The sequence below is a fragment of the Onychomys torridus genome, chromosome 16, assembly GCF_903995425.1.
Source record: "Onychomys torridus chromosome 16, mOncTor1.1, whole genome shotgun sequence".
Taxonomy (NCBI): domain Eukaryota; kingdom Metazoa; phylum Chordata; class Mammalia; order Rodentia; family Cricetidae; genus Onychomys; species Onychomys torridus.
This window is the reverse complement of record NC_050458.1, coordinates 47,330,080-47,350,029: the sequence shown is the minus strand read 5'-3', so window position 1 is coordinate 47,350,029 and position 19,950 is coordinate 47,330,080. Positions and strand designations below refer to the sequence as shown.

Below are 19,950 nucleotides of genomic sequence, written 5' to 3'. Positions count from 1 at the left end.
ACGTACAGGAGAGTACGACTGGCCTGGTCCCCAGGACTTGCCAGCCTTCTAAGGCAGAGGCTGGGGAGGAGAGCAGACCACTTGAGGGCTCTGGCCTGGCTGTGCCCAGAACTGGGACATCCCAGGACCCCAGCCAAATGTCTCTAGGTTTTGGAAGCAGGGCCAATGTTTTGGGGCAGACCAGAGAGGGGATGAACCAAGTTTGCCTCTTTGCTATTTTTGTGCTGGGCGTCCTTTTGTAGAAAGACTTTACTCATGTCACGATCAGAATAGATAGAGGAATGGAATGTTGGGGCGTGGGGGGGGTGGTGGTGACGACCCTTCCTGGGCCTATTCCAGGCTGCTCTGACCTCTATGTCTCTGTTCCCTTCCTTAAAAAGAAGGGAACCTCTCATCCAAGGCCAGATCCGAGTCCCCAGAGCTCTAAGATGAGCCCCCTTGAGGGTCCAATTCAGACAATTTGAGGGAGGCCTTGGAGAGGGTCCCTGGTAGGGCGCGCCCGCAGAGCTGGCCCTACAGAAGCCCTCCCTCCCGGCTCAGCGGCCGCGCTCCTCCCCCGGTTCTGCCTCTTTCCCGCCCTCCTCCCCTCGCTCCCTCTCCCGCCCTTCCGAGCCCGCGCCGAGCCCGCGCCAGAGCCGGAGCCAGAGCGCGGGCAGCGCGGAGCGGGCGGCGGGAAGGTAGCGGTGTCCGGCGACCCGCCGCCCGGCTCAGTCCCCGAAAGACCCAGACCCCGCCCGCCCGCCGGGGCCAGAGGGAGCCGGGGACCGCGCAGGCGAGCACCCGCCGCGGGGCTCCACCGTGAGCAGTCCGAGGTGAGCCCCGGAGGAGGGCGCGCCCACCGGAGGAGGTCCAGCCCAGCGCACTCCACACCTAGCTCACTTGTGTCTGGAGCCGCGGACGGACCAGGAGGCGTCGGCCCGGAGCCAGCGCGGACAGCGGGGCGACCGTCCCCGGAGGGCGCGGGGGAGCCGGGCAGAGCGGCCGCGCGCCGAGCCATGCGCGGGGCGCAATAGCAGGAAGCGCGGGCTGCATGGAGCGCGCTGGGGCGCGGGGACAGCGCGGTGGCCGGCGCCTGCATGGGCTCCCGCTCGCGTTCCGGTTGGCGCTGCTGCTGGCTGGGTCGCCGTCGGGCCACGCGGGGGCTCCCGAGGCGCAGGAGCCCGCAGCCTCCGGCACCGCGGCCCCGGAGGGAGGCGACCGCTGCCGCGGCTACTACGACGTGATGGGCCAGTGGGACCCGCCCTTCAACTGCAGCTCGGGTGTCTACAGCTTCTGCTGCGGCACGTGCGGCTACCGCTTCTGCTGCCACGACGGCCCGCGCCGCCTGGACCAGAGCCGCTGCTCCAACTACGACACGCCGGCCTGGGTGCAGACCGGCCGCCCGCCCGCACGCACCCGTGACACTGCCGCCCCGCGCGACCCGGGCCGCGAGCGCAGCCACACTGCGGTCTACGCGGTGTGCGGTGTCGCCGCGCTACTCGTGCTGATTGGCATCGGGGCACGCCTGGGCCTGGAGAGAGCGCACAGCCCGCGCGCTCGGCGCACGGTGACCAGGTGAGCGCGCCCTCCAGTCCGCCGCGTCCCCACTGTCCCCGGCCGGGTCCAAATTCCCCTGCAACTGCACCCTTCTCGACCCCCCTGTAAGTCTACGCTTCTTGGCAGCTCCCTTCTCCTTTATTGTTTTTGTTTTTTCTGGGTCTCTCTCCTGCCCCCGCAGGAGACACCTGATATCCTCTCCCCTTGACCTTCCCTGCCTATCCTGGGCCCTGGGTCGTTCTCCTTGTAGCTCTAGACCTCCTCTACAGAAGACAAAAATTCCGCGTCCCAGGGAGGGGGCATGGACGATAGCCAGGCAGAACACGGACTGGGGCAGTAGCGAGGGTGGTCTTGGGCGCAGAGAAGGGAGAGAGTGGTGTTTGGAGGGTTCCCCCGCTGCGTCTCCCACTTTCCCCTCCTTCCTCCCACCTCCATCCATTTCCCCAGCCCAGTGTGACTCAAACCTGACCTTCATTCCTTGGAGTTTCCGACGCGGTCCCCTCAATAGCCCCCAGGCAAAGGTCTGTCTCTCCGGTTGCTCAGATGGGGGACTCAAGTGTGGAGGGAATGTAGACCTGTGTGTTTCAGAGACTTGCCAGGTGCTGGCTCAAGTTTTGAGCTTATTTTGAATTTTCAGCCGGATGGGAATGCTGAGATTCTGTCCTGACCCTGGAGCTCTCACCCCACCTCCGCCACTTATGTCCCCAGCAAATCCCGTGTCCTGCTTGTATGCTCTCCCTATCCACCCACGCCCCAGCCTGGTCAGACTGTTGACACCACATGCAACAGGCTGCCATCGGAAGTGACAGCAGAGAGAAGTCCCCTCCCCCAACCTGGTGGACCAGATGTGGATGTCTCAGGGGCAGAGCGTGAGACTTGTTGCCACCAGACCACTTAGCCCATCCCTTCCAGACAGCTGGAGGGCAGAACTGGGACTGGGATCCTGTATTTCTCCCCTAGCTGCTGAATTGCCAGCATGGGCGTGTGAGTGTGTGTGTGTGTGTGTGTGTGTGTGTATGTGTGTGTGTGTGTTCTGAATGCTGCAGAGGCAGAGGCTCAGCCTCTGAATTTGGGATCTCTGGTGCAGGACAGAGGCATCAGTGGGTCAGAGAAGCAATGGGAGCTGAGATCCACTGAGGTAGAGGGGTGGTTGGGCTAGTCCATAGCCGGCATGTTCATTTGCAACACCTATCTGCAAATTCAGATTTGGTTATGTGCCCATACGAATGTGCCTTGACTCTCTTCTTTGGGTTCCTAGGTGGGTGTGTTCTGAACCCCTGCTCAAATTTCTCTTTAATTCTGCCATGCTGATACAGATGGCTAGGGGAGGCTTCTCAGAGGGCACGGAGGGGCTTGAAGCAGGCTTTGGCGTATGTATGTGCAAAGGCCCAGAGGCACGATGATTCTACCTTTACTCGGGAGCACTGGCTTATCAGTGCTCATCCTCATATGTGTCTACTCAGGCAGGCTGCAGACCCTTTTAGACCCTGCCACCCTGCAGCTAATCCTTGGCCACTTCAGGTGTCTTTCATTATGCTTCTTCATTAGTCAGTCATAACCCAGTCCCAGAAGGAGGGTCAGACAGAGTAGGAGGAAATCATGGGTTCTGGGCAGTGCAGGCAGCTGGGCTGAAGGCCGGGCTGCCATGGGAAAGCCTCAGCCAGACACTGTCGCAGCTGGGTGGGGGCTGGGTGTGCTGGGTACCCAGGGAGGCAGCTGCCCAAGGTCACACAGCCTTTGGGTGCAGGGCTGTCACACAGAGGGAATCTCTGTGCCCTCCCCCCCTCTTTTCTTCATTGTCTGCCTTCCTTGCCTGTGTGACAGCTAGGTCCCAGGCCCAGCAGAAGCCTACACTGCAGGGGTGCAGGTAAGGGAGACCTTGGTGGAGGGACTCTGGCAGCATGTGAATGAATAAGAGTATGGGAGAAGCCAGGTGGCGGTGGCGAACACCTTTAATCCCAGCACTCAGGAGGCAGAGCCAGGCGGATCTCTGTGAGTTCGAGGCCAGCCTAGTCTACAGAGTGAGATCCAGGAAAGGTGCAAAGCTACACAGAGAAACCCTGTCTCGGAAAGACAAAAAGTGTAGGAGGAAGTGAAGAGAAGGGTACTGGATGCAGAGAGCTTTGCTGGGACCTCAACAGGGAGGGTCACGGGGAGTGAACTACAGGAAGGAACCTCATTGCTTGTCTGACCTGCTTTGGGAGATGGCCATCTTGGGACCACAAGTGAGGCTGACGGGTCATGTCTGGGAGGGGAAATGAGATATCTTAGACCAGTCACTAGAAAGAACAGAACGGAGGGTCCAGAAAGGTTCAAGGGACTGCCCAGAGATACCAAGTGAGACCATGGGGGACTGGTGAGGTGGCTCAGTGGTTAAGAGCACTGGCTACTCTTTCAGAGGACCCGGGTTCAATTCCCAGCACCCCCATGACAGCTTATGACCAGTGCTTCTCAACCTGTAGGTCGAATGACCCCATCACAGGGGTGGCCTAAGACCATTGAAACACAGATGTTTACATTATGATTCGTAACAGTAGCAAAATTAGTTATGAAGTAACAACAAAAATTATTTTATGGTTAGGGGGTCACCACAACACGGGGAACTGTATTCAAGGGTCGCAGCATGAGGAAGGTTGAGAGCCACTGGTTTATGACCACCTGTAACCCCAGTTCCGAGAATCGGATGTCCTCTTCCGGCCTCTGAGGGCACCAAGCATGCATGTGGTCCAGGCAAAACACCCATATCCATAAAATAATAAAATAATTCAAAACAAAATGAGGGAGACTGTGGTGGCTACTGACAGCCTTGTCTGGCTGATGGGGAGGCAGGGGTTGAACATCCTCTCAGCGACTTTCCCTCTCCACAGGACACTGACAGAACTTCTCAAGCAGCCGAGCCCCCAGGAACCCCTGCCCCCACCTCTGGGTCCACACCTGGGTAACTGTGTCCAGGTACAAATGGGCGATGGTGTTCTTCGGGGTTCCCCCCTCAACAACACAGGTGAGTAGGCTGGTGGATGGGCATCGGCCCATCTGTAGAGTCAGTGGAGGAGGTGTTGGGAGTGGGGAGAGCTGGTTGGTTGGCTAGGGAGCGGAGGTGGAACAGCGGCTGCCATACATGTTGTCGGTGCAGGCGTGTGATTGGGGTCTGGACAAGCCCCTGGTGGAGAGGAACCATCTCCTGGGCAAGGATGAGAAAGGCTCCAGATTCAGGATATTACTGGCTAGGGCTGTGGTTCCGAGGCTCTGGCTTGTGGGTCTGGAACCCACCCTCTTGGTCTTCTTGGCGCTTCCCCCACCTTCTATGTGTCGGGTTCTAGAGTTCAGTGCCCCTGCATCTCGGTGGGGATTCAGCGCCTTGCTAGGCCAGCTAGCCATGCATTAGGGTAGCATCCTTCGGGGCTTGCGGCCGCTGTTCATATTTTTGTGAGCCAAGCCAGAACGTTCGGAGAGTCATCCATGCCCCAACTTGCCTGGAGCTGCTGTTGGGGAGGGTGTTGAGAAGAGGTGGTGGCCGCAGGCAAGGTCGGCTTTCTTTCTCTCTACCCCTGACTCCCTCCCCTTCTAGACAAGAAACGCCTCAATAATGCACCTCTGGGATCTGCTACCCCTGGCCCCCCGCGCGGCCCCCGGCTGCAGGGTGGCGGCAGCCTGACATTGCAGCCCGACTACTCCAAGTTCGCTACTCTCAAAGCAGCCGCCCTCAAGGCCACAGGTGAGGTGCATGTTGCCGGCGCCAGCTCCCCAGGGGGACGGGCTGTCCAACCTTCTCGCCCTCGAAGGTAGCCGGCTTGGCCAATCAGAGAGCGCAGGACGTCCCCAAGCAGCCAATCAGCTCCCTCAGCAGCTGACCCCCGGCTCCTAGGGCTGGTGCTGCGCCGCCTGACCCGCTCCGTCCTGTCCCTCCCCCGCCCCCCTGCAGAGGCTGCACCCCAGGACTTCTATCAACGCTTTCCCTCTACCGAGCCGGCTCCGCGGACCCTCCCTGCGCGGACCCCGCGTCCTCCGGAGGACTTGCCTGCGCTGCTCGAAGCCTGTCCCTGGGCCCCTCCGGGTTACGTACCTCCCGCCGGCCCTGTCCCCTACGCGGCCTGGACCGCGGGCCGCCCCACGCGGCCGGTTCCCCGTGGCCACTTGGTGGCTCAGGTCTCCCCTGCGCCCCGGCGGCCCAGCCACGTGCCGCGGCGTCAGTTCAGCGTGGAGAAGCTGCCCGAGGCCTTCAGCGCGCAGCCCGCCGCCACCTTTTACAGCAGCGCGGGCAGAGGGCCCCGGCACCTGAGCACCAACAGCAAAGCCGAGGTCACGGTCTGACGCAGAACCGCTAGAGCCTTCTGCGTGGTCCTGGGCCCCAGGCCGTGGAGTGGCCAGACGGGACTCGGGACATTTGGAGCCTGTGGCTAAAGGGGCCATTGGAAATGTAGGGCTATCCGTACCTGTGTAAATAAACCCTCTAATGTGGTTCCTGTCCCGAGGGGATCGTCAGTCATTGACGGTACAAGACTGTGTAGTGCAAGCCAGCGAGAAGTGGCCAGAGAGGGTGGCTGGGTTGAATGCCAAATGTTGCTCAGAGCAGAAGGAGCCATAGAAGAGAGCAGGTAAGGTCGGGTTCCGAGCAGAGGGTCTGTTGGACCCCGGTGGGGAGGTCTATGTGCTCTCCTAGAGGCGAGCCCCTCCCCACCCCGCAGCTGATCTCTCACTCAACAGTTTGAGTTAGCTCAGCCTGGCTGATCCTCTTCGACATAGTCTGGCCCCAGGCCGGCTCCTGGCTTGCAGGCTGCTTGGCCAGTTTGGCCCAGGGCCACCCCCCTAATGGGTGTGGGCCACATGGACATCTGGTGCTCAGGAGAGAGAGGAGCCTAGCCTCCTCCCAGGAGCTGCTCTGGGGTTAGGGGGATGGAGATGTTGGAATGCGAGCCTGGCAATGCCCCTCCCTTGGGGTGCTCCCGCTGCAAGGGGTTGGCACTGCCAGCTCTCTCCCCCTTCCCGCCAGGAGCTCCCAGTACCTGGCTGAGGCCCAGGGTACTGTCATGGTCTCTTTGCATCTTCCCCAAGTTCCTCAGTTCCAGGTTCTGGTGTGTGTGGGGATACCCTAGCTCCAGCCAGGTGAGGTGTATGCCCTTCGTTCGTTTCCAGGGGGGGCACACTGGTACTATTTGTTGCCATCTCTACTCCTAAGAGACCTATGGGGCTGTCTGCAGATAAGGAAATTAAGGTCTTGGGACCTAAGTACCTTGCCCAAGGTCACTCAGGCCACCTGCCACGCTGATGAAGGTCTTGAAGAGTGACTCTTGGCTCAAGAGCCTTGTATGTTCACTGGGGCTAGGCGGGGGCCAAGTGAAGTGCGGGTTGGCCCTCCTGGCTGCTGTTCTCACCTCTGCAGTGTGCTCCTCCGCTGTTGATGCCCTTTAGGATGTGGTGCAGGGTTGTTTCTCGGCCAGATGAACACGGATGAACAAGAGGAAGCCACACACCAAACAGTTCAGCCCCAGGCTTGCTCATTCTCAGATGGAATGAATCCTCCATTCTTCCTCTACCAAGGCCCAGATACTCCATATGGTCTTACACCCACCTCTCACCAGCTTCACAAAGCACTCACCCAACACTGGTTATTCACATATGTCACAACGCTCTAAGTGAGCGGTAAGCCTGTGGTGCTGAGGTGAAAGGTAGGAATTAGCCATCCCGTTCTGCATGCATGCAAGTGGATGGAGGCCAGAGGCAGTCACCAAAGTGACTGCTGGGAAATACCTGCCTCCAGTAAGTGGAAACGAAGGAGCGGCCCACCCGATGGAGGATTGACTTGACATTTCAAGTTCCAGCTGAGTGGCGGGCAAGGGGCTGGAAGCTGGGTAACAGCCCTTTACCCAGACTCTCAGCCCTCCCTACAGCGCGTCAGGTACACCTGTGGGCAAGGACGGACCATGCACTGCAGCCACTTGGCTGCTCGTAGTCCCTAGCTCCCCGCTGGCCAAGTCAGGCAGTCATTTGGGTAAGTCACCGCAGAGGTCACACTACAGACGCACGCACACCCTGTGTTAGGTGGTACCAATCTGTGTTTATTGAATAACCCTATGTCCAGCACATGTGAAGGTTTCAACATCAAGGAAGACATAGGTGTATCCCGTTCAGTGAAAAACCACCCTCCCACCCCTCAACAAGGAGAAAAGGCACAGTATATACACAGGACACAAGGGCTGGGCTGCCCCATGGGTGGGGCCATAAATTACAGTGTGCTGGGGAGACAGGACAGGATAGGAGGGGTCCAAGCATAGGAAGGTTCCGCCCCTGCCTCCTCTCTGCTTCAACCAGCCTGAAAAGCGAGCAGGGAGGCTCCTCTCAAGTCTCAGGAAGCCCTGAGCCAGGCAGGGCCACTCTTCCTTCCTAGGACTCCCCATCTCAAGGCAAGATAACCTCATTCCTGCTGCCTACCCTGAAGATGAGAGGTTTGCTGCTCGGGAGGGCTTGGGACCAGTGTCTGCCACCCTGGCTTATTCACAGACAGGAATTAGGGATAAAAATAGGCTATATGGCAGGTCCGAGTTAGGCTAGGGGTAGAAAGGAAAAAAATAAAGCACGCTGAAGACCCTGGATCCCAGACCCAATGGTGGCTTCATCCTGTCCAGCCCCTTGGGCCTACCCTGAGCTCAGGCTGCCATCTCAGGGGGTGGAAGAGTGGGGAGGAACAAGACAATTAAATAAGATACCATTTATTTTGTAAAAAATTAAAAAACAATGCCAACATTATTTTATCCATCCCTAGACCTGCCCCTGCCTCCCACCCACCTCCCCTGGGCTGGGCTCCCTTCTTTCCCTGGCTGTCTCTTATAATGATGAGAAAACAATGACCAGGCTTGGGCAGGCCCAGGGAGAAATCCAGATGCCACAGCAACTTTGCCCTGTACCGTGGCAGGCCCAGGTACACACATATAAAAACATTTGTATAAAAAGGGGGATGCCAGATAAGTCCAAAATGCTCTCTGGTGCACAGAAACCTAGTTCCCAGAGAAAGCCTGATTTAAAAAAACAAAAACAAAAAACCAAAGAGGCAGAGAGGGGTACTCAGTCTCCAGAGGGCTGGGGAAGGGGCTCAGCAGCACCCTATGTTGCTTTCAAGTGAGGAGATCACCCCATTCCTGCTCAGACCACCTTTCTTCTCAGCCCACCTGGGCTTAGACCATGGGCATTTACCGCAGCAGTCTTAAGGAGCTTTGCCCATGGTGCTACTGGCCTGAAATGATCCGAAAGCCTTGGCAGGTAACAGCTCAGAAAGTCAGTCTTGCCTTCATCCTCACAGCTCTTGGAGGAGGGAGAAAAACAGATGGGGAGACAGTCTGAGAGACAGAGGGAAGATCCTGGGAGACAGAGGCAAAGGTGGAAAGAGGTGGGCAAGCCCTGTACGTGGTCAGGAGGCAGCGATGGCAGTGCCGCCACCCAGCTTGACAATCATCTGCTGGCAGTCGTTGCAGGAACGTCGGTCACCCGCCTTCTCCAGGGTGCGGGCAGCTTCAGCCAGCAGCACTGCCCGCTGGCCCGGGGGAGACAGGAAAGAGAGCGGAAGATGCCGGCAGGCCAGCAGGATGGCGGTAGCTCGCTCGCGTTGGCCAGGCCAGGTGTCTACCTCTCCTGTGGGAAGGAGATTTATGTAAGCACTGTCCCAAGGACTTCGTGTGGCCTCATTTGTTGAGCTCGCCCCTCATCCTGTGAGGAGGTGTGTTCTGCTCTCTCCCGAGTCCTCCTCACGGTACAGAGGATGAACCTGGAGGCGTTGTAGCCATTGGGAAGGCCCCATGAGCCTCTGAACAAACTTGATGAAATTCACTGCGTCACTGAAATGCAGCCACTGTGTGGGCTGAGATATATGAACCCATGAAACTCCTCCCCTGCTCCTGCACTGGATGACATCCTAAGCCCCATTCATGACTACTCAGCTCACACCATTCCTGCTGCCCACTGAATCAAGTGCCAGTTCCACTAAGTAGCCAAGAGAGGCAAGTGTGTAGAGCACACTCTGCTAGATGCCAGGGCTCCATCCTCCCTTCTCCCTGAGTGCAAGGCTATACAGGGCCTGTGGTAAGGGAGCTGCTGGACTCACCATGCTTGCTGGTCTGACTGGTGCGCCGCCGTAGGCTATGCTCCAGCAGCTGGTGTGTACGGGTGGGGCTGGCCCCTGCCATCAAGCGCACAGTGGCTTCATGCAGGAACACCTGGCAGGTACAAGGAGCCTCAGTCAAACTCTTGGGTTCTTATCCTAGTGGCTATATCTCCCTCTCTTCTCCATATCACCCTGCCTTTCTTGCTCCTGGAGAGCAACCTACCTTGTCCTCAAGTCAAGCTAGAAACCTAGATGGACAGTAGGAATGGGGACAGAGCACAGGCCAGCAGCTGGGCAGGAGCAACAAAGCCCTGAGGAGTCCTCTAGGGTTTGAAGGCGAGTTAGGGTGAAGCCTTGTCCTTGAAGGCTGTGTCCCAGTAGGCCAAAAGGACAAAGGAGGAGGAGAGGGGGAATGGCTAGGTTGGTATCAAGTTCAATATCTTATTTCTTCAGAAAGGAACGGAGTCTGGACTCACAGTCTTGTTTGGTCCTTTGACATTGCAACACAACACTGTCTTCTACAAGGTCATGCCTAAGAACTGCAATAAAGCCAGTCCTTCCCTCCCCTCCCCACTGGCAAAGATCACATACACAAGAAATCTCGTTTTAAGTTCATGATTTTTTTTTTCTTTTCTTAGACAGCATTTCTCTGTGTAGTCCCGGCTGTCCTGGAATTCACTATGTAGCCCAGGCTGGCCTCAAACTCAGAGATTCACCTGCCTCTGCCTCCCGAGTACTGGGATTAAATGTATGCACCACCACGTCTGGCTCTTAAGTTTATGATTTTGTGTTCAGTCACTCGCTGCTCTCTTTGGACCTGGGACATGTTTCCTGGGATAAGCCCTTCTTTTGTTTTGTTTCTGAGACAGGGTCTTACTGTGTAGTCCTGGTTGGCCTAGAACTCCTGTTGTATACCACGACGACATCAAATTCACAGAGATCCACCTGCCTCTGCTACCCAAGTGCTAGGATTAAAGGTATGAGCTACCTACCATGGCAGCTCAAAAAAAAAAAAAAAAAAAAAAAAAGATTTCTTTTGTTGTGTGTGAACATGTGAGTGTGGAGAGTGGAGAGTAAATGCCACGTTAAGCACATGGAGATCTGAGGATGACCTGTGGGAGTTGCTTCTTTCCTTTCACCACGTGGGTACTGAGGACTGAACTCAGGTCATCAAGCTTGATAGCAAGTGCCTTTCCCTGCTGAGCCATCTCACTGGCCTAAAGCAGCAGCTTTGAGGTAAACAGAATCACTGGTGGATGGAGGCCCAGGTCCAGGTCTCTAACTTGTTTTTTTTTTTTTTCTTTCCTCAGTAGTAGAGATAGGAACTAGGACCTTACACATGCCTGGCAAGCTCTCCTCCACACAGAGCTGTATCCCAGCCTTTTAAACGTTGAGATGAGGTCTTGCTCAGTTGTGTAGGCTGGCCTTGAATCTGCAATACTCCTGCTCCAGCCTGAGTAGCCAGTGATGCTGGGAGGGAATTTGGGGGAGTTGGGGAAGGGAAGGCAATTTAAAGGAGGCCTTCAATGCCAGCCAGTCTGTGAGCAGACCACAGGTCTGACCTGAGTGCATTCCATAAGGTAAATGCAGCTCAAGTTTTGGGGCACACTTCTCTCTCATTTTGGTCGAGGTAAGGTCTCATATAGCCCATGCTGGCTTCAAACTGTGTGGCCTCGGGTGACTTTGGGTTCCTGATCCTTCTGCTGTTATCTCCCAAGTGCTAAGATTTTGGTGTGTGCCATCACACTTGAGACTTATGTGGTGCTGGTGACTGATGCAGGGCTCTGTGCACTCTAGGCAAGCACACTTCCCACAGCCAGTTCGGTGCTCTGAGGAATGTATCTTTTTGCTGTACCAATTGTCATGGCTTGTTGCACACAGTGGTCAGTACCACCATGAGGCTGGACCTTAGGATAAGGGATTTCTTCCCCAGTGGAAGTGAGGCAGTGCCGTGGAACACTGGCTTCTGGGTAGGACACAGCCAGTGCACTCTGGAATGAACAGAAGCTACAATCCCCTGCATGAGATCTGCACAGGATTGGGCTCACCAGCTTCCTGCCATGGAATAGGTGGACCTCATGCCCTCTCGGGCGATCTATATGCAATTACTGATTGATGGGAGATGGAGAGACATTACTGTCAGTGGTGTAGCCACTGCTTAAGGTGCCATGAGCCTAAGAACAAACTTGATGAAATTCACTGGGCCATTAAAATACAAAACAATGGGGCTGGAGAGATGGCGCAGTTGTTAAGAGCAATGACTGCTTTTCCAGAGGACCCAGGTTCAATTCCCAGCAATTACATGGCAGCTCACAACTGTCTGTAACTCTAGGACCCAACATCTTCACACAGTCATACTTACAGGCAATAAATAAATTTAAAAAATACAAAACAACAACAAACATAGAAGCAGAGAGTGACTAGCTGGGAAGAGGAACGGGATCTGAGGGAGCGAGAAGGGGAGGGTAACAGGAGAGAGCAGGAACACAGCACATTACATCCATATGTGTACACGCATGGAGATGTCACGATGAAACCCATTATGTATAATTAATGTAGTCTAATAAAAACAAAAAATGAAGTGAAGGATATGCCAACTATGATTATTATACATTATGTATGGATTAACTTGTAATAAATATATTATATATACAACCTATAAATGTTTAATTATTATGTGTCAAATTAAAAAAATTTAAATACGTTTTTAAGCTGGGCATGGTGCACCATTTAACCCTAGCATTTGGGAGACTGAGTTGGATGAATCTCAGTGAGTTCAAGGCCAGCCTGGTTGACATAGCAAGCTCTAGTCACCCCCTAACTTGAAATGTTTAATTCAATCTAAGCTTGGAGGTATGTGCCTGCAATTCCATAGACAAGGTGCCGAGACAGGAGGATTACTTGAGTCCAGGAGTTCAATGCCAGCCTAGGCAATATACTGACTCTGCCCTAAACAAAACAAAAGGCCAGTGCATTATTCGAACGGGCAGCATGAACAGAAGAAATGGCTGGAACAACTGTCCTCAGAGGCTTATCTCAGATCCTAGAGCCGGAGCTGGGGTGCTGTGGGGAGAAGGCGGCAGAGCCAGCTCCCAAGTGGCTTAGAAATTGAATCAGTGAATTTCGCTTTGAGTGTGGCTCTAGGGTATGGCTGACAACTACTTATGACTGTCAGGCTCCCTTGTGGCCAGGAATGGGAGATCCTTAACTGCTCCTCTGCCCTCAGAACACTCTTGCATGCCTGACTGATGGTGACACGTGGCTTTGGGCTGGGCACATGCAAAGAAACACATGGCACCCAGCTTAGTGTTGAGTCCCAGTAGGTACCTGACAGGTCACGTGGCTGACTTCACAATATACGCCTACGGAGGGACCTGGTGCTCAGGACCTACATATGCTAACCTGTACATCCCACTGGCCTACTAGGCCTCACCTTGCGGTATGCTGGGCGGAAGCTATGGGCCAGCCTGCGCAGGCTGCCCAGGTCCCGCTGGAAGCCAGCCAGCTCAGTGCCTGATGCATGGTAGGTCTCACCCAGACCCTGGCTGGCACCTGCCTGCTTTTGCCAGAGTGCTGTCCTCAGGGACAGCAGCAGGTCACAGGTGAGCAGCTGGACCACCTAGAGGATAAACCAAAAGGAAGAGACAGGTGATTGGCCTATGCCTAATGCAAGGACCCCAGCACCTTGCAGACCTTCCCTCAGCCCAACACTCAGAAGCGCCAGGGCCTGAAGTGCAAAACCCAGGGGCTGGCATTGAAAGGACAGCTGTGGGGAACCTAATCTTTTCCCCAGGAAACAGGAGGTAGGGGTTCTGTTCTCATCATTCTCAAGGAGCAAGGAGAAAGCCCTTGTGGGTCTCAGGGCACAGATTACCCACACCGACTTAACCTAAGCCTTAGTTTCCTCATCTATAAAATGGGCATGGCAACACAGCTGCACGAGCATTTACAAAACAGCACTGTGCATGCACAGCAGGAGCTGTGTGGACTCTGCAACTGCTGACAAGATGACTACCTGCACCTACTTGTACCCACCAGCCCACCAGCACCATGTGCAGCAGGAAGAGAGCAGCTCGAAATGGACCCGAGATCCCCTGCAGGCCACTTCTCATCTCAGCTAGGTGCTTTCTGCTTTCCAGTAGACACTGGACTTGGGGCACCATGCTGCCCAGACCTTACTGCCCCATACCTGCCCAAGTCCCTCACCCCTGGCTGCCATCTTATGGCTGCTCACAGCCTCAGCGGAGCACAGATGAGAAACTTCCTACCAAAGCTGGCATTTCTAAGCTGTAGGTGTCGGAATAGCATCTTTGTGTGTGGGAAAGTAGCCAGGCCTGGACCTCTTCTTTGTCCATGCTCTCCCAGGCCCATTCTCCCACCCTGGACTGCTGCCTAGGAACCATAGCTCCAAGGATGGCCACTATACACTTTCTCGTTCCTCAAATGTGGCTGACAATGGATTCCTTGTGAAGATATACAACCTAAGGAAGCCCAACAGTGGCTTGCCATCTAGCCTGGGTTCTACACGACACCTGTCCTTGTAGGGTTGACATGCTGTCCTGATTTCAATAAAGCACCTATGCCTGCTGACAACTACCACCTTGAAAATCTAGCCCAGCTACTTGGGACTAAACCCCAGAGAGCAGCTAGTTCAAACCTTCCCTCCTCTCTGGAGTTACACCACACATTTCCTACGGGACCAGCTAGGACATTCTATCCTCCTTATTCTCCCAGGATGACTGGGTCTTTAGCAGGGCCCTCCAACCAGTGTCCTCTCCAGTGTTGAGACCGTTGGTCATGGTACAGTGGGAAGCCAGGGCAGGCCTCTGGGATGCACTGTGGAAACATTGCACAGGTATGGCCAGAACATGCAATGCAACTACAATGCACCACAGCAACCTGCCAGGTGTGCAGCTGACCACACAGGCCTGAGGGACTATAGAGTCTCAGGAGGTAGCACAGACTACCCGGAGAACTGCAGAGCCCTGGCCAGTTCATTTGTGGCTTATAGGAAGCTGCCAGCTAGCAGGATTAAGGATTAAGGGAGCCAAGGAGAGGAGAAGGTGCAAACACATTTGCCCCAGGAACCAAAAGGTATGCCTGCCCCGATAGGCTCCATTCTGGGGAAGGGAACTACTATTCTGGCTTCTGTGTCTTTTAGACAATCCAACAGGCTAGGTGAACTTGGGGTGGGAGTGTTCACTCAGACCAGACCCCAGTGCTGTCTGTCTTGAGGGGCTAAGGTCCCCACTCACATGGTTAAGTGAAGGATCAGAAGTGGCTCCACTGACATTGAGACTGCTCCATAGGTGACCACTGGCCCTCTCACAATGACAGAAGGAATTCTGTTGTCCATCTCCTTTCCCAGAGAGTGAGGCATGCATGGCTTTACAGGCATAGAAGACAGCCTTCACCAAGGGACTCCTAGAGTAGTGAGGAGAAAGCAGGGGAGAGCACATTAGCTGGATCACAAACAGGTAGACAAGCCTCAGATTGGGATGTCACCCCCTCTATCACTGAAGTATCTGCTATCACTATAATTGATGTCACAGTGGTATCCTGTAGCCAGCTTCAGTTAGGAAACACTGGTTTTGAGCCAAGTCAAGCCTTTACCTGTTCGGTATTCCTTTACTTGGTGCTAGAGGTGACCAGAGACCCAGATTTGGTGTTCAAGTCTCGGGACTGGGGAGAGACTGAGAAGTGGTGGTACTGGGTTGGCAAGGGCTCCCGCTCTTCCCTTCTCAGGAGCAGAGGGGCCGAGATCACTGGTCGGAGGGGCGCCCATGAGGCATCTTTGCTGTCTGCTGTGGCTCTGCGGCTCAGTGGCCAAGTGACTCTAGCTAACATACCTGTTGAGCCTCAGAGTCTCTAGGTGAGTCAAGGCAGACACACTCAGGTGGGAGAGCTATGCAGAGTGGGTACAGGGCTGGGTATTTATTGGATGGGGACTTAAAAATAGGGCCGCTTAAACGAAACTGGGACAGCTCAGATTGCTCACTCCCACTCTCTGCAGCCCTTCTGTGCTCTGGGTAGAATTCTATTTGGCAAGAAATGTGTTTTGGCTTTCAAGACAGGACCCCAGGTGGACTTTTTGCCTTATAGCATTTTGTAATTTTACCACAAACACCCAGATCTAACCAAAAACAGCCAGGGTATCAGTAGGTGGGGCTGTTTATCATTAACCAACCATTAGATATCTCCAAGGTTAAGACACAGTGTCAAAAAGAATGTCAAAGTCTCTGGTTATGCTTCATGCTATAGGTACTTTAGTAATAAAAAAAAAACAAACAACTGAGGGCTGGAGAGATGGCTCAGCATGTAAAGGTGCTTGCCACCAAGCCTGATGGCCTTTTGGTCCCCAGAACCCATGAGGTGGAGGAAAGAAGACATTATTTCTGTAAGCTGTCCTCTCTTCTCCACGTCTGCCATGACAAGCACACATGTGAGTAGATGTGCACGCACACAGGCAGGGCAGACAGGGCTGACGGAGCAGAAACTGTAAACAGAGGCCACACAAGCTGTAGGACCTCCCTGCAAAAGTCTCAACACATCCACTGCTGTTCTGAATTTGCCAGGGGTGATGCTCTTTTCTCCTCCTCTGTATCACATGGCATCACGGAAGCAGAAGGGAAGAGGCGGCCTAAGATCAGGGGTAGCTGCTAAGGCGCCCAAGAGCTACGCAGAACACACAGAGGGCTAGGCCGACCTAGATCATGTCTCTGTGGCTCCTTTGCCCCACCTCCCGCTCCCAGCTGTTGTACAGTTCTGACTCCAGATCAACTGGCTATGTGGACCCTTCTGCTACCTCACATAAGATTCCCTGGGAGAGGAGTAGATGAACAGCTGAGGAGCTTACGCACTCAGTCACTTCCAGGGCCTTGGGGACCCGTTCGACTTCAGTAAAATGAGAGTACACAGCTGCATCATCTCCCTGGAGCCAGCTGATGGCCATAGTGATTGCGGATGTCCACCACCTACAGATGATGTCGGGACCTGGATGGGAACAGCCGCAGGAAGCACCCGTTAGTACCCACTGGAACCAAGTCTGGCACGTGTCATCTTTATGTCGTGGTGATGGGTAAAGGGTCTTTACCTGCCTACATGATCTGACAACATGTATCAAGAACCTTAATATGTTCACGCCTATTAACCCATTAATCCCATATTTGATACTCCATCATTAGGTAACCAGTTTGAAGAGAAGTTTAACAAAAATGTTCTAAATATTAAGGATAGGTTTTTGTTTATTTTTGGAGACAGGGTTTTTCTTTGTAGCCCTGGCTGTCCTGGGACTCACTATGTAGACCAGAGTAGCCTCAACTCGGAGATAGATCTGCCTCTGACTCTGCAGTATTAGAATTTAAAGGCACATGCTGTCATGCCTGGCCTGTTTTTGGTCTTTTTTGAGACAGGATCTTAGTATGTGGCTGACTTTGAATTTATGGCAATCCTCCTGCTTCAGTGTCTCAAGTGCTGGGATTACGGATGTGAGCCACCATGTTCATGTTTGATTTTAAACAGTTACTCTCTTTTTAAATTATGTGCATGTGGGTGTGTGCATGAGTGCAGGTACCCAGAGAGTCCAGAAGCTGGCACTGTATCTCCTGGGAGCTGAAGTTCCAGGTAGTTGTGAGCTGCCTAATATTGGTGAGGAGACCCAAACTAGGGTCCTCTGGAGAGCAGCAAGGGCTGAACCACCTCTCCAATCCCAACCAGCTTGTTATTCTTCTCTTTTGTTTTGTTTGAGACAAGGCCTCTGAACATAGCTTTGGCTTTGGCGGTCTTGAAACTCACTCTAGACCAGGGTGGCCTCAAAAATCTCAGAGATCCGCCTGCCTATGCCTCCTGAGTGCTGGGATTAAATGCGTGCGCCAGCACTCCTGGCTCAGCTTGTTCTTAGGTATAAATGTAAGGTAAGCTTCTAACAGGCACAGCGACTGGTTTCTTCAAAGACATGTGGCAGCACATTCGTTTTATGCTTTTGTTGCTACATTTTCCCTTCTCTGAGCCTCAGTTTCCCAACAGTAAAACTGTTACTAGAGATTTCACAAAACCAGTGAGGGACAGCCAGTGACAGAAAAGGAGTAAGAACTCTATCTTCTAAACGCTGACGTCAGTAGAGACCATGCTACCACAGCTGATTTCCTAGGCTCCTTCTCTCCCTGGGAAGAGCGGGCAAGAACAGCTTGGCAGCCCATACCCCACGGTGCTTTAGAAGCTGAGAAGTGGCAGCTGATGTGCTGTCATTCTGATGGCAGTTTAGAGGGAGAAACAAAGAAAATCTCAGCTCTGTAGTCAGCAGAGGAGACGACACCTGAGGCAGTGGGGCGCGGGGAGGTACAGATGCACAGATGGAGCCTTGCCGACCAGGAGTGTTAGGATCCAGCTCCAAGGGCCTTCTGTGCTTAGGGTGAAAACCCACCAGCTCCAGGTACTCAGACTCTGTTGCCATCCTGTGCATCTGGAAAGGGTCCTGACATGGACTGCCCAGCCAGAGCTTCAGTGGGGTACTCCACCACTCACTGTTCCACTATTCTCCGCTCAAAGAATCCTGCCCAGGTCCTGTGTGGGCTGGGCAGCCTGGAGGACACAGATACGAACCCAGGACTAGGGAAGATGCCTTGAGACATGCTCCTAATTCACTCTGGATCCACACTGGAGGGGTGGTAGGCTGCACAGAGTGAATTCTTTGGACTGTGGAGCCACCCACAGATACTCACCAAGGGCTGACTTGAGCACAGAACTGCTAGAGAATGGTGGGGTCACAAATCCCACAGAGTCCACAAAAGAATGAAGTAATTTCAAATACTCTAGGGCGCTGGAAAATTCACTAAAAAGAAAAGAAAGGGTCCCATGTATATAACATACAGAAAGAACATACTAATGTATTGTCTTACATACTCGCATACATACTTAGATCTCTAAGCTTGGCTGCTTAGAGATCCAGTGCTAAGACTGAATAGCCCTTTGTGGCTCCTTTTCCCCACCATCCCAAGCTCACCAAGTTCTGCCCATGCACACCATGTATATGCTTGACAGGCCAAGCTTTGTCAGGCATCTCTAGGAGAGCACTGATATTCTTCCCTCTACTAGAAAGTCTATCCTGAGGGCAAGATCCGCCTCTTCTTCCCTCAGTAGACAACCTTGACCCCTCTTCCTCCAGACTAGATTGTAATGCCACAGTCTTCCAGATATTTCCTGCTGCCTAGGTAGATAGAACTGCCCTCCCTCCTTCCTCAGGCGTACTCTGTTCAGGACCAGGACTTATGTGAGTGAGCTGATACCTTTCTGTTTATCGGGTCTTAATCTGTGAAGGAAAGGTCATGTTCAGTAACTATGCAAGACTCTTAAAACAGCACACTCACTACAGAGCTGGGTTTCCAAGCACTCTGGGCCTGATGGGGCTGCCCGGTGAGCTTGCCATACCTTGCTCCTGTCTCTCTCAACAGTTCACTGCTCTCTGTCCCCAAAAGCAAAGCGAATTCATCCAGTTTCTAACCTGCTCTGACAACCGCCCCAGTTGGTGGAGGGATGTAAAAGGTGAAAAAAGGACGGACACTGTGGGGTCTGAATCAGAGCTCTGCTTTGGAGAAATAACCCCAAATTCCATTTCCTGGCTGAATGGTCTAGGAGTGCCGCCTGAGGGGACGGGGACTTTACCAGCTCTCATCTTCCTGGTCGCCTGCCTTCTTCTTTGCCTGAGGTTTCACCAAGGACTCCACAGCTCTTTCCAGTAGGTTTTTGCAGAAAGCCTGGTGGACTTGGGCAACGGGGTCAGCTGAAGAGAAAGAAGGGTTAAATGGGTCTTACTTGTGAGCACCTTTGGACTCGGGGGTGTACCTTAGCAAGAGAATACATTTACATCTGTGAAGTCTTCGTACAGTAAGGGGAAAAAACCAAAACCCAAACAAAGAACCCAAATAAACCAGAGACCTTTTTATGGTGAAAAAGGCATGGGAAGAGCCTTAGAAACAGCTGTGCCTGTACCAGGGATCAAATCTGCCTCAACCAAACCCGGAATTACCCTTCAGGGGCTGGTGAGATGGCTCAGTTGGCAAAGGAACACATCACCAAGGGTGATGACCTGAGTTCAACCCTGTAACCTCACAGCAGGCAAGAACTGGCTCCTACAAATTGTCCTCTGACCTCATGCATGCTGTGGCATGTGCCCCCTACTCAACACACACACAAAATAAATAAATAAATGTCTAAAAGGAAGAAAGAAGGAAGGAAAAGAATTTACCCTGTAAAACTGCCCCAAAGTAGCACAAGCCTTTGTGTACTTCTGAATTAGCCTCCTAGGGTATGTGTTTATGCAGGTG

General features: G+C 53.7%; 2 protein-coding genes across 4 annotated transcripts in view; one reads left to right on the top strand and one right to left on the bottom strand.

Annotated features, from left to right (window-relative positions):
* The first annotated feature begins 601 nt into the window (after positions 1 to 601).
* On the top strand, positions 602 to 6,007 carry Shisa8 (shisa family member 8). The gene is made up of 4 exons (XM_036208256.1): positions 602 to 1,554; positions 4,404 to 4,537; positions 5,105 to 5,251; positions 5,459 to 6,007. The coding sequence occupies exons 1-4, from the start codon at positions 1,031 to 1,033 to the stop codon at positions 5,845 to 5,847; spliced, it is 1,194 nt and encodes a 397-aa protein (XP_036064149.1). The 5' UTR covers positions 602 to 1,030; the 3' UTR covers positions 5,848 to 6,007.
* A 1,564-nt stretch (positions 6,008 to 7,571) lies between these two features.
* The window catches only part of Srebf2 (sterol regulatory element binding transcription factor 2), a 61,025-nt gene continuing 48,646 nt past the window's right edge, over positions 7,572 to 19,950 (bottom strand). For all 3 annotated transcript variants that reach the window (XM_036207507.1, XM_036207508.1, XM_036207506.1), the window contains exons 13-19: positions 19,289 to 19,406; positions 18,349 to 18,458; positions 16,489 to 16,621; positions 14,884 to 15,052; positions 13,062 to 13,247; positions 9,629 to 9,740; positions 7,572 to 9,159 (exon numbers count right to left, since the gene is read on the bottom strand). In XM_036207507.1, coding sequence (XP_036063400.1) covers positions 8,939 to 9,159; positions 9,629 to 9,740; positions 13,062 to 13,247; positions 14,884 to 15,052; positions 16,489 to 16,621; positions 18,349 to 18,458; positions 19,289 to 19,406 — 1,049 coding nt within the window. In that variant the 3' untranslated portion in view covers positions 7,572 to 8,938. The remainder of the gene's footprint in view (positions 9,160 to 9,628; positions 9,741 to 13,061; positions 13,248 to 14,883; positions 15,053 to 16,488; positions 16,622 to 18,348; positions 18,459 to 19,288; positions 19,407 to 19,950) is intronic.